The 14,150-nt window shown below is 43.3% G+C and overlaps 1 protein-coding gene across 8 annotated transcripts in view; it reads right to left on the minus strand.

The window, feature by feature from the left end:
* Nucleotides 1-2,427: 2,427 nt before the first annotated feature.
* LOC134949257 (cytochrome P450 2F3-like) overlaps nucleotides 2,428-14,150 on the minus strand; it is a 266,609-nt gene continuing 254,886 nt past the window's right edge. For all 8 annotated transcript variants that reach the window (XM_063937738.1, XM_063937740.1, XM_063937744.1 and 5 more), the window contains one exon: nucleotides 2,428-6,522. In XM_063937738.1, coding sequence (XP_063793808.1) covers nucleotides 6,341-6,522 — 182 coding nt within the window. In that variant the 3' untranslated portion in view covers nucleotides 2,428-6,340. The remainder of the gene's footprint in view (nucleotides 6,523-14,150) is intronic.

Consider the following 14,150-nt stretch of genomic DNA (forward strand, 5'->3'; position numbering starts at 1 on the left):
ATATATACTGTGCACAACTAAAATGCACCACAGGTATGGATGGATAGTATACTTGACGACACAGAGGTAGGTAGAGCAGTGGCCTACTGTACCGTACTGCTATATATTATATACCGGTGGTCGGCAAAATTCTGCACTGTCCTCCTACTATATATAATGCGCACGACTAAAATGCACCACAGGTATGGATGGATAGTATACTTGACGACACAGAGGTAGGTAGAGCAGTGGACTACTGTACCGTACTGATATAATATTGGTGGTCACTGGTCAGCAAAATTCTGCACTGTCATCCTACTATATACTACAATGCAGCACAGATATGGAGCATTTTTCAGGCATAGAACGTAGATATTTTCAGCACACTGAGCACAGATATTTGCAAGCACACTGAGCACAGAAATTTGCAGCACACTGAACACAGATATTTGCAGCACACTGAACACAACTGAGAGAACGCTGCACGTCCTCTCCCTATCATCTCCAATGCACGAGTGAAAATGGCGGTGACGCGCGGCTCCTTATATAGAATACGAATCTCCGAGAATCCGACAGCGGGATGATGACGTTCGGGCGCGCTCGGGTTAACCGAGCAAGGCGGGAGGATCCGAGTCTGCCTCGGAACCGTGTAAAATGGGTGAAGTCCAGGGGGGTTCGGATTCCGAGGAACCGAACCCGCTCATCACTACTAGGTAGTATAATGCAGCTTTCATTTCCTCAAAAATTATCCAACGGTGCTCATCGCAATATTTAAGCACTTGGGTATGATTTTGTAACCTTATCTTGTGCATATTGATAACTTTACCATTAATTTCTTAGAATGCTCGTTGCTCTGCATTTTCATACTTTTCCTACAGATTCACAGTATGATCAATGTTATCTGAATATTGGGTTCTTTATATCATAACATTTTACCTGTTTAGTGAATAACTGATAATGTCCTAGCAATTGACTTGCAATTAGCCATTATGTTTCATCTTTTTAAACTTGGAGCTTCCATGGTGCATGGATTGAATTCTTCTGCAAACATTTCTCAGATTTCATGTGTTTGAAAATGTACTTTAAAAGTCTACTATATTACAATAGAAATACTGTCTGAAACAACCTGTATAAGTGTAATTTGTAACATATACAAATGTGTTGACTTTTTAGGGGGATGAGTATTTTGCAATCCACCGTGTGTGTGTGTTTTTATATACTGTATAATGCATTCATTTGTATACTGTATAAGCACTGGAAACAAGGGGACTAATTCTGAGTAGATCGCAGCAGCAAATTTGTTAGCAGTTGGGCAAAACCATGTGCACTGCAGGTGGGGCAGATATAACATGTGCAGAGAGAGTTAGATTTGGGTGGGGTGTGTTCAAACTGAAATCTGAATTGCAGTGTAAAAATAAAGCAGCCAGTATTTACCCTGCACAGAAACAAAATAACCCACCCAAATCTAACTCTCTCTGCAAATGTTATATCTGCCTCCCCTGCAGTGCACATGGCTTTGCCCAATTGCAAACAAACTTGCTGCTGCGATAAACTCAGAATTATCCCCAAGGTGTGCTGTGCACGTGGACCCCTTAATCCAGGGGACACACACCGCACACCCTACACCCATATAATTATACTTGCCACTCCATTGGCCCGGCTCTGGCTGCCGAGATCATCGAAAAATGGCCACCATGACCATTTTCCTGGTGATTTGCACATGTGTAGTAGAGATGTCCCCAGGCACAAGGCGTGAGCACTATGTTCCCAGAGACTTATGCATGCACAGTAGACTCTGGCAAGATGCCAGTATCTTCCAGTGTAGCCAGTTGACTCTGACAGAGTCTACTGGCATAATTTCCAGAGTCTACTGCACCATCGGAGAGGAGAAGACCCGATTGGAGCCTGCACACAGGCCCCTCCTCTCTTAAACTGCCCCTGTATATAAGGCATTAGGCAGAGATCGAGTCATAAATGCAGTTCCATACATTAATAAACAAATAGATTTACTGGGGAAAAAAAGAATAGTAACTGTTATGCGCCCTACACACTGGGCGATCATGCTGCAAGATATGAACGATCTCGTTCATTAATGAACGAGATAACGTTCATGTCTGTCAGTGTGGAGGCACCAGCGATGAACAATGCGTGGCCCCGCGCTCGTTCATCGCTGATGCCCCGTCGGCTGTGCACGCAGGCCAATATGGACGAGATCGTCCATATTTGCCTGCACGTCTACGGAGCCGGGTGACGGGGGAGTGAAGAAACTTCACTCCCCCCGTCACTGCCCCCCCGCCGCCGGGTCGCCCATCTGCCGTATCGGCGGTCGGGCAGCTCGGCGGCACATCGCTGAGTCTGTAGGGTCCACAAAACAGTAGCAGGCTGTATTAACAAACATTTATCAGAGAAAAAAAAAAAACACGACAATGAATGAAGAAAGAAGAATGATTAAAATAATATGCCTTTTATTGAAGAAAGTTGCTCTGTAAGAAGACAAAGTAACTCACTAAAGCGACATATCATCTTAGTGTTCATATCTTAAGTAGATAATCAACTCAACATAATTAACTTGCTACATAAAGCACTGCTATAGTGCGGTGGACTTCAACCTCAACCCTGAAGTTTTCCACAGTCGAGTTTTTAGGATTTTTGTCTCTGGAAACAGGTGAAGTGAGAGCTGACCCCGTAAAATAGATTAACTCACCTGTGTATGATTAAAGACATCCACAAAACATGACCTGTTGGTGGCACTTGAGGACTTGAGTTGAGAAGCTCTGCTATACTGTACCTAGTTTTGACAGCCATGATGGCAACAACTATTGTCGTACAAAGTCTATTGGGAAAGATTGGGAAGATGGGAGTGGTTTCCTTGCTTAAACTGACTAAAATGCATGATTGCATCTACTTTTGCACCAACATGCAACATTATATTATTTTGTGTGACAAGAATGCAAAGACAGTCCTGATGGGATATAATTAGATATGAATGCTTCTGAAGGTTATGTGGATAGTTCTGGAATTTGATAGGCTTGCATGAAAAGGTGGAAGTTTTATAGGCTAGAGGAAAGTGTTATTGTGCATGTGAGGGCATTCCATAGGGTTGGTGCTACCCGAAGAAAGTCCTACAGTTGTGAATGGGAGTGAGAAATCTTTGCGGATGAGAGACACAGATCTTGTGCAGAGCAGAGAGGTTTAATTGGAAGATATTTTGAGATAAGCGAAGCGATATATGTTGGTGTAGTTTGGTTAATAGCTTTATATGTGAGTAGAAGTATTTTATATTGAATGTGGATAGAATATGGGAAACCAATGGATGGACTGACAGAGCGGGTCTGCAGATGATGAACATCTTGTTAGGAAGATCAGCCTTGCAGCTGCATACAAAATGGATTGTAGTGGTGAGAGTCTTTTCTTGGGAAGACCGGTTAGGAGACTATTGCAGTAATCAATGCAGGAGATAATGAGAGCGTGGATTAGAATTTTTGCAGTGTCTTGTTGTGTAAGATAAGGTCATATTTTGGATATGTTTTTTAGATGCATGTAACATGATTTAGAGACCGATTGAATTTGTGGAACAAGTAACAATTTGGAGTCATGGATGACACCTAGGCAGCGAGCTTGTTGGGTAAGGTAATTTGTCATGTTGTCAATAGTTATGGAGGTATGAGGTTGGTAATTATTTTGGCTGGAGGAGATATAATTAATTCTGTTGCTGAAATGTTGAGATTAAGGTGGCGAAATTACATCCAAAATTAAATGGTAGAAAAGCATTCAGAGACACGGAACAAAATGAATGGGAGTATAGATATATTTCCGTATTATCAGCGTACAAATGAATCTGAAATCGAAAGGAGCTGATTAGTTTGCCAGGAGATGAAGTATAGATTGAGAAAAGCAGAGGACCTAAGACTGAGCCTTGTGGTGCTACAACTGATAGAGGTAGTGAAAAGGAGGTGGAATCAGAGAAGCGAACACTGAAAGAGTGATTGGATATGTAGGATGAAAACCAAGAAAGGGCTGTATGCTGAAGACTTAGGTATTGTAGTGTTTGTATGAGAAGAGAGTGGTCAACGGTGTCAAAAGTGGCAGAGATAACTAGAATAATAAGAAGTGAGTAATGGGCTTTAAAGTGACCAGATCGTTCACTACTTTAGTCAGTGCTGTCTCTGTGTATTGTTGGGAATGAAAGCCTGACTGAAGTGGGTCCAATAAGTTATGGGAGTTGAGAAAGTGTGTGAGGTAAATTGGAGAGGCATGGCAGCTAAGAGATGGGACTGTAAGAGAGAGAGAGAGAGAGAGATTGAATAAGAATTGTGTTTTTCAGAAAGGGAGTAATCACTGTATGTTTAAATGGACAACGAAAGATACCAGTAAAGTGAGAGAGTTTACAGATTTTAGGTTAGGATAAGCACAGGAGACAGCGTTTTACTGACTTTTGAGGGTATAGAATCAAGAGGAGAGGTATTGGAGTAGGAGGATGAGAAGAGTGTTGATACTTCATCTTCATTTGTGGGGTCAAATGAAGAGAAAGTGCCAGAGGGTTCAGGTAGGGGACTGAGCAGGTCGCTGGCTGAGGAAGAGAATTCCATTTAATCTCAGATGACAATCTTGTCCTTGAAGTGGGAAACAAGTTCTTGTCCACTGGTAGTAGCTAGTGGGGAGAGTGAGGAAGGGTAAAGAAGTGATTTAAATTTATTAAAAAGTTGCTTGGGGTTGGTGGCATGAGAAGAGATAAGAGATTGGAAATGTCCAGGGCATTACGATAGGAGTGGTAGGCGGTCTTATATGTGAGGAAGTCACTTGGATTTTGAGATTTATGCCACTGACGTTCTACTTTACCTGACATGTTTTGTAGGTGTCTTGTTAATTTAACATTCACGGATGTCATCTAAGCCTACATGGAGTGTGATGGGTAACTGGAACCACTTCATCAAGGTCACTTTCTAGACTCTGGGTCAGGTAGGATACAGCTGTCTCAGGAGAGGTAAATGTAGGAATTGGTCAGAGCAGTCGTTGCAGAGGGGTGGAACGTTGATGAAAATTAATAGTGTTAGTATTTCTGCAGGTTTGAGGAGGCTTGCTTGAATTCAGTGTCATAGATTTAGGAGTAATGGAGGAGATCGAAAAGGTGATAAGGATGTGATCAGGGAGAGGGAAAAGAGTGTTAGTGAATTGAGAAACTGAGCAGAGTATGGTGAATGCAAGATCAAGGCAGTGGCCCTCCTGATGAGGTAATGGAGTTAGACCATTGGGTGAGGCCAACAGAAGAGGTTAGAAAGAGGAGTTTGGAGGCATGAAGAGATTGTGAACTGTCAATAGCCATATGGAAATTACTCATGATGATGGTGGAGATGTCAGAGGATAAGAAGTGAGGGAGCCAGGCAGAAATTTCTTTCAGAAATAGTTTTTTGGGTTGCCCAGGTGGGCAGTAGATAGCTGCAACACGCAGAGAGAAAGGGGTGAAAATCATGATAGAATGAACTTCAAATGATGTGAATGTGAGTGATGGAACCAGTGGTAGAACTGTGTATGTAAAAAATTGGGGCAATAATAGTCCAAACCTGTCTCCTTTACTGTTACTAGGCATGGAGGTATATGTGAAGTGGAGACCACCGTGTGACAGTGCTGCAGGGGAGGCTGTGTCTGATTGTGTGAGCCATGTTTCGGTTATAGCCAGCAGGTTGAAGTTGTCAAAGATGAAGAGGTTGTGGATGGATGTTAATTTGGCGCAAACATAGCATGTATTCAATAAGGCACATTTTAATGACTTGGAGGGTGATGGGAGACATGTGATATTTATGAGGTTAGATGGATTTCTGTATTGTTTTGAATAAGCTGAATTTGAGTGGGGCAAATGGTTGGGCCCTTGATTTGGTGATATGTTGCCAGCTAGTAAAAGCAGAAGAGAGAGATAAATATTGGTGGAAGTTTGTGAATGTTTTATATGGTGGCAGATTGTGGATGTCAAAGTACCTGTAGAGAAGTAAGTAAAAGGCTCATGAGTGTTAAGAAGAGGGGAGTTGATATTTGAAGCTGGAATGTGCACAGAAGGGTGAATTGCAGGGAGAGTATAGGATGTGTGAATTTTGGAGAGATTTCCATGAAATGAAATGAGAAATACAGTAGTAGTTTGGTGAACATGATAAACACAAAGGTGTATATTCTCATTACTTATTTGGGGGCCCCTGGGAACCACCTACAGTGAATATGAAAAGAATCTAAACAGTAGCTTATTAATAAAAAACATAGATCTTAAACGAAAGCTTTGTTTGGAATAATGTTCAATTTCAACAAGGATTTTGGAATAGATGGATTCGTATTGTCCAACTTGCATTTAGAGAGTCCAGTAGAGTCCAGTAGACTAGCGAGGTAAAACACAGCACTCGTACCGAGTAGGGAGACTCCCCAGTCCACTTCCTGTTCGTTTCACATCTATTTCATTCTTTCCAATCACAGGTTTGAAGTTAAAATTTTGAAACAGAGACGTGAAGAAGAGAAAAAGCTCCATCCGGGCCAGGCTCTCTCCTACACATACCCGCTTCCCTGGACAGAGAGAAACAATTAGACTTGTGTACAGTTAAACTTTAAATTGTCAGTGACATAAATGCGCTAGATTGCATTACATTAGTATCCAGTCAACTCCTCGAGCATAAAGATGCAGCATGGCTTGCAGTAGAATGTGTAATCATTATTACAATAATTGTTTTGTCACCTAAAAACACTAAGTAAGTGCAGACATTTTTTTTTAGGCTGAATCATTATTCAAAGTGAGAGTGAGAGATCCTTTACACTCATATGAGACATTATAAAAGCCATTCAAGTTATTTCAAGCTGCAATCTATAATATAAGGAGGAAATGCTACCTCCATATATGGCATATACAGTATGCAAGCTGACCGAATGATTCCAAAGTATGCCCTACAGGATAGTATAGAATTTCATGTTTACAGTATATTTATTCCAGGACTGATAGGACAGGGAGGAAATGGGAGCGAGTTGGTGAGCTTAGGATGTATAGCACTATGTGGAACTTGCACTCTCGGTTTAAAATACTGAGCATAGCTTTAATATAGAGTAGATCTTGAATAACATTATTAATGTCTCAGGTGAGGGCAGAGTGTCCTATTGTCGCACTGTAATAACCCATGATTTGCGGGCACCAGTGTGATTCCAGTGAGACATCTGCTAGATTTATAGTGGCAATCAGCTTTAAGGCAACGCTAACCTGTTATTGCCTTAAAACAAGTTGCCGCTTCACATGTAGTGGCTATCTTACAGGCAATCATGCAGTGCCCACAAATCATAGACTATAATACTGTGTTTTGGGCTTATGTCTTTTTGTTTGTGCAATGTAGTTGCATCCCCCTTACACCCCAGTTTATTATTGTTTTTGTTATTTTTCATGGTATTATTAGTAGTTGAAGAGGGTCAATATATGATGTTATGCCATGCTGCCACATCTCCTGTGCTTTATTGTAAAACTGTCAAATCCCATTCACTTGCAGTTTCCATACCAACATTTCTTACTTTCCCCTTTGGCTACTACAATACCTTGTAGCTCTTTTTGAATCAATGCTCATTATAAAGCAGCCAGGGCCGGATTAAGCCTTGGGGGGCCTGGAGCACTTAAGACAGGGGGGGCCTGGCGGAGGGGGATGGTGTATATTAGATTGTGTATACTTCCCAACATGACCCATTGTAGGAGGGACAACATTTTCTCTACCTGGACTTCCCTTTTAATATATGATTGGCATCACATATGTTGATATGTTGACCTATTTCATTGATGAAAAAGGTATTTCAACAAAAATGATTACAATCATAAATTGTGTTTTGGTTTTGGATTCGGTTCCGCGGCCGTGTTTTGGATTCGGATGCGTTTTGGCAAAACCTCCCTGAAATTTTTTTGTCGGATTCGGGTGTGTTTTGGATTCAGGTGTTTTTTTTACAAAAACCCTTCAAAAACAGCTTAAATCATAGAATTTGGGGGTAATTTTGATCCCATAGTATTATTAACCTCAATAACCACAATTTCTACTCATTTCCAGTCTATTCTGAACACCTCACACCTCACAATATTATTTTTAGTCCTAAAATTTGCACCGAGGTCGCTGGATGGCTAAGCTAAGCGACCAAAGTGGCCGACACAAACACCTGGCCCATCTAGGAGTGGCACTGCAGTGTCAGGCAGGATGGCCCTTCCAAAAAATACTCCCCAAACAGCACATGACGCAAAGAAGAAAAAAAAGAGGCGCAATGAGGTAGCTGTGTGAGTAAGCTAAGTGACCCTAGTGGCCGACACAAACACCTGGCCCATCTAGGAGTGGCACTGCAGTGTCAGGCAGGATGGCCCTTCCAAACAATACTCCCCAAACAGCACATGACGCAAAGAAAAAAAGAGGCGCAATGAGGTAGCTGTGTGAGTAAGCTAAGCGACCCTAGTGGCCGACACAAACACCTGGCCCATCTAGGAGTGGCACTGCAGTGTCAGGCAGGATGGCCCTTCCAAAAAATACTCCCCAAACAGCACATGACGCAAAGAAAAATTAAAGAAAAAAGATGTGCAAGATGGAATTGTCCTTGGGCCCTCCCACCCACCCTTATGTTGTATAAACAGGACATGCACACTTTAACCAACCCATCATTTCAGCGACAGGGTCTGCCACACGACTGTGACTGAAATGACTGGTTGGTTTGGGCCCCCACCAAAAAAGAAGCAATCTCTCCTTGCACAAACTGGCTCTACAGAGGCAAGATGTCCACCTCATCATCATCGTCCGATTCATCACCCCTTTCACTGTGTACATCCACCTCCTCACAGATTATTAATTTGTCCCCACTGGAATCCACCATCTCAGATCCCTGTGTACTTTCTGGAGGCAATTGCTGCTGGTGAATGTCTCCAAGGAGGAATTGATAATAATTCATTTTAATGAACATCATCTTCTCCACATTTTCTGGAAGTAACCTTGTACGCCGATTGCTGACAAGGTGAGCGGCGGCATTAAACACTCTTTCGGAGTACACACTGGAGGGAGGGCAACTTAGGTAGAATAAAGCCAGTTTGTGCAAGGGCCTCCAAATTGCCTCTTTTTCCTGCCAGTATACGTACGGACTGTCTGACGTGCCTACTTGGATGCGGTCACTCATATAATCCTCCACCATTCTTTCAATGGTGAGAGAATCATATGCAGTGACAGTAGACGACATGTCAGTAATCGTTGGCAGGTCCTTCAGTCCGGACCAGATGTCAGCATCAGCAGTCGCTCCAGACTGCCCTGCATCACCGCCAGCGGGTGGGCTCGGAATTCGTAGCCTTTTCCTCGCACCCCCAGTTGCGGGAGAATGTGAAGGAGGAGATGTTGACGGGTCGCGTTCCGCTTGACTTGACAATTTTCTCACCAGCAGTTCTTTGAACCTCTGCAGACTTGTGTCTGCCGGAAAGAGAGATCCAACGTAGGTTTTAAATCTAGGATCGAGCACGGTGGCCAAAATGTAGTGCTCTGATTTCAAAAGATTGACCACACGTGAATCCTGGTTAAGCGAATGAAGGGCTCCATCCACAAGTCCCACATGCCTAGCGGAATCGCTCTGTTTTAGCTCCTCCTTGAATGCCTCCAGCTTCTTCTGCAAAAGCCTGATGATGGGAATGACCTGACTCAGGCTGGCAGTGTCTGAACTGACTTCACGTGTGGCAAGTTCAAAAGGTTGCAGAACCTTGCACAACATTGAAATCATTCTCCACTGCGCTTGAGACAGGTGCATTCCACCTCCTTTGCCTATATCGTGGCCAGATGTATAGGCTTGAATGGCCTTTTGCTGCTCCTCCATCCTCTGAAGCATATAGAGGGTTGAATTCCACCTCGTTACCACCTCTTGCTTCAGATGATGGCAGGGCAGGTTCAGGTGTTTTTGGTGGTGCTCCAGTCTTCTGTACGTGGTGCCTTTACGCCGAAAGTGGCCCGCAATTCTTCTGGCCACCGACAGCATCTCTTGCACGCCCCTGTCGTTTTTTAAATTATTCTGCACCACCAAATTCAATCTATGTGCAAAACATGGGACGTGCTGGAATTTGCCCAGATGTAATGCACGCACAATATTGCTGGCGTTGTCCGATGCCACAAATTCCCAGGAGAGTCCAATTGGGGTAAACCATTCTGCGATGATCTTCCTCAGTTGCCGTAAGAGGTTTTCAGCTGTGTGCGTATTCTGGAAAGCGGTGATACAAAGCGTAGCCTGCCTAGGAACGAGTTGGCGTTTGCGAGATGCTGCTACTGGTGCCGCCGCTGCTGTTCTTGCAGCGGGAGGCAATACATCTACCCAGTGGGCTGTCACAGTCATGTAGTCCTGAGTCTGCCCTGCTCCACTTGTCCACATGTCCGTGGTTAAGTGGACATTGGGTACAACTGCATTTTTTAGGACACTGGTGAGTCTTTTTCTGACGTCTGTGTACATTCTCGGTATCGCCTGCCTAGAGAAGTGGAACCTAGATGGTATTTGGTAACGGGGGCACACTACCTCAAGAAATTGTCTAGTTCCCTGTTAACTTACGGCGGATACCGGACGCACATCTAACACCAACATAGTTGTCAAGGCCTCAGTTATCCGCTTTGCAACAGGATGACTGCTGTGATATTTCATCTTCCTCGCAAAGGACTGTTGGACAGTCAATTGCTTACTGGAAGTAGTACAAGTGGTCTTCCGACTTCCCCTCTGGGATGACCATCGACTCCCAGCAGCAACAACAGCAGCGCTAGCAGCAGTAGGCGTTACACTCAAGGATGCATCGGAGGAATCCCAGGCAGGAGAGGACTCGTCAGACTTGCCAGTGACATGGCCTGCAGGACTATTGGCTTTCCTGGGTAAGGAGGAAATTGACACTGAGGGAGTTGGTGGTGTGGTTTGCAGGAGCTTGGTTACAAGAGGAAGGGATTTACTGGTCAGTGGACTGCTTCCGCTGTCGCCCAAAGTTTTTGAACTTGTCACTGACTTATTATGAATGCGCTGCAGGTGACGTATAAGGGAGGATGTTCCGAGGTGGTTAACGTCCTTACCCCTACTTATTACAGCTTGACAAAGGCAACACACGGCTTGACACCTGTTGTCCGCATTTCTGTTGAAATACTTCCACACTGAAGAGCTGATTTTTTTGGTATTTTCACCAGGCATGTCAATGGCCATATTCCTTCCACGGACAACAGGTGTCTCCCAGGGTGCCTGACTTAAACAAACCACCTCACCATCAGAATCCTCCTTGTCAATTTCCTCCCCAGCACCAGCAACACCCATATCCTCATCCTGGTGTACTTCAACACTGACATCTTCAATTTCACTATCAGGAACTGGACTGCGGGTGCTCCTTTCAACACTTGCAGGGGGCATGCAAATGGTGGAAGGCACAAGCTCTAACCGTCCAGTGTTGGGAAGGTCAGGCATCGCAACCGACACAATTGGACTCTCCTTTGGGATATGGGATTTCGAAGAACGCACAGTTCTTTGCTGTGCTTTTGCCGCAAGTCTTTTCTTTTTTCTAGCGAGAGGATGAGTGCTTCCATCCTCATGTGAAGCTGAACCACTAGCCATGAACATAGGCCAGGGCCTCAGCCGTTCGTAAATGGCATATTGGCAAGTTTACGCTTCTCCTCAGACGCTTTTAATTTTGATTTTTGGGTCATTTTTTTACTGATCTTTTGTGTTTTGGATTTTACATGCTCTGTACTATGACATTGGGCATCGGCCTTGGCAGACGACGTTGATGGCATTTCATCGTCTCGGCCATGACTAGTGGCAGCAGCTTCAGCACGAGGTGGAAGTGGATCTTGATCTTTCCCTATTTTTTTAACCTCCACATTTTTGTTCTCCATATTTTGCGCACAACTAAAAGCCACCACAGGTATACAATGTAGATGGATGGATAGTATAGTATTACTTATACTTATGGACGATGAGTGCACTGACGACACAGAGGTAGGTACAGCCGTGGCCTACCGTACTGCTGCTTAGTGCTTATATATATAATATACTGTATAACGGACCTGGTGGACACTGTCAGCAGACTGCTAAACTAGTATGAAGAAAGAAAAAAAAACACCACAGGTATACAATGTAGATGGATGGATAGTATAGTATTACTTATACTTTTGGACGACGAGTGCACTGACGACACAGAGGCAGGTACAGCCGTGGCCTACTTAGCACTGCTGCTTAGTGCTTATATATATATAATATACTGTATAACGGACCTGGTGGACACTGTCAGCAGACTGCTAAACTAGTATGAAGAAAGAAAAAAAAAAACACCACAGGTATACAATGTAGATGGATGGATAGTATAGTATTACTTATACTTATGGACGACGAGTGCACTGACGACACAGAGGTAGGTACAGCCGTGGCCTACCGTACTTCTGCTTAGTGCTTATATATATAATATACTGTATAACGGACCTGGTGGACAGTGTCAGCAGACTGCTAAACTAGTATGAAGAAAGAAAAAAAAAACACCACAGGTATACAATGTAGATGGATGGATAGTATAGTATTACTTATACTTATGGACGACGAGTGCACTGACGACACAGAGGTAGGTACAGCCGTGGCCTACCGTACTGCTGCTTAGTGCTTATATATATAATATACTGTATAACGGACCTGGTGGACACTGTCAGCAGACTGCTAAACTAGTATGAAGAACGGAAAAAAAAACACCACAGGTATACAATGTAGATGGATGGATAGTATAGTATTACTTATACTTATGGACGACGAGTGCACTGACGACACAGAGGTAGGTACAGTCGTGGCCTACCGTACTGCTGCTTAGTGCTTATATATATAATATACTGTATAACGGACCTGGTGGACACTGTCAGCAGACTGCTAAACTAGTATGAAGAAAAAAAAAGCCACCACAGGTATACAATGTAGATGGATGGATAGGATAGTATTATATTACTTATGGACGACGAGTGCACTGACGACACAGAGGTAGGTACAGCCGTGGCCTACCGTACTGCTTATATATATAATATACTGTATAACGGACCTGGTGGACACTGTCAGCAGACTGCTAAACTAGTATGAAGAAAGAAAAAAAAAACACCACAGGTATACAATGTAGATGGATGGATAGTATAGTATTACTTATACTTATGGACGACGAGTGCACTGACGACACAGAGGTAGGTACAGCCGTGGCCTACCGTACTGCTGCTTAGTGTTTATATATATAATATACTGTATAACGGACCTGGTGGACACTGTCAGCAGACTGCTAAACTAGTATGAAGAAAGAAAAAAAAAAACACCACAGGTATACAATGTAGATGGATGGATTGTATAGTATTACTTATACTTATGGACGACGAGTGCACTGACGACACAGAGGCAGGTACAGCCGTGGCCTACCGTACTGCTGCTTAGTGCTTATATATATAATATACTGTATAACGGACCTGGTGGACACTGTCAGCAGACTGCTAAACTAGTATGAAGAAAAAAAAAGCCACCACAGGTATACAATGTAGATGGATGGATAGGATAGTACTATATTACTTATGGACGACGAGTGCACTGACGACACAGAGGTAGGTACAGCCGTGGCCTACCGTACTGCTTATATATATAATATACTGTATAACGGACCTGGTGGACACTGTCAGCAGACTGCTAAACTAGTATGAAGAAAGAAAAAAAAACACCACAGGTATACAATGTAGATGGATGGATAGTATAGTATTACTTATACTTATGGACGACGAGTGCACTGACGACACAGAGGTAGGTACAGCCGTGGCCTACTGTACTGCTGCTTAGTGCTTATATATATAATATACTGTATAACGGACCTGGTGGACACTGTCAGCAGACTGCTAAACTAGTATGAAGAAAGAAAAAAAAAACACCACAGGTATACAATGTAGATGGATGGATAGTATAGTATTACTTATACTTATGGACAACGAGTGCACTGACGACACAGAGGTAGGTACAGCCGTGGCCTACCGTACTTCTGCTTAGTGCTTATATATATAATATACTGTATAACGGACCTGGTGGATACTGTCAGCAGACTGCTAAACTAGTATGAAGAAAGAAAAAAAAACCACCACAGGTATACAATGTAGATGGATGGATAGTATAGTATTACTTATACTTATGGACGACGAGTG

Source organism: Pseudophryne corroboree, chromosome 8 (assembly GCF_028390025.1).
Source record: "Pseudophryne corroboree isolate aPseCor3 chromosome 8, aPseCor3.hap2, whole genome shotgun sequence".
Taxonomy (NCBI): Eukaryota; Metazoa; Chordata; class Amphibia; order Anura; family Myobatrachidae; genus Pseudophryne; species Pseudophryne corroboree.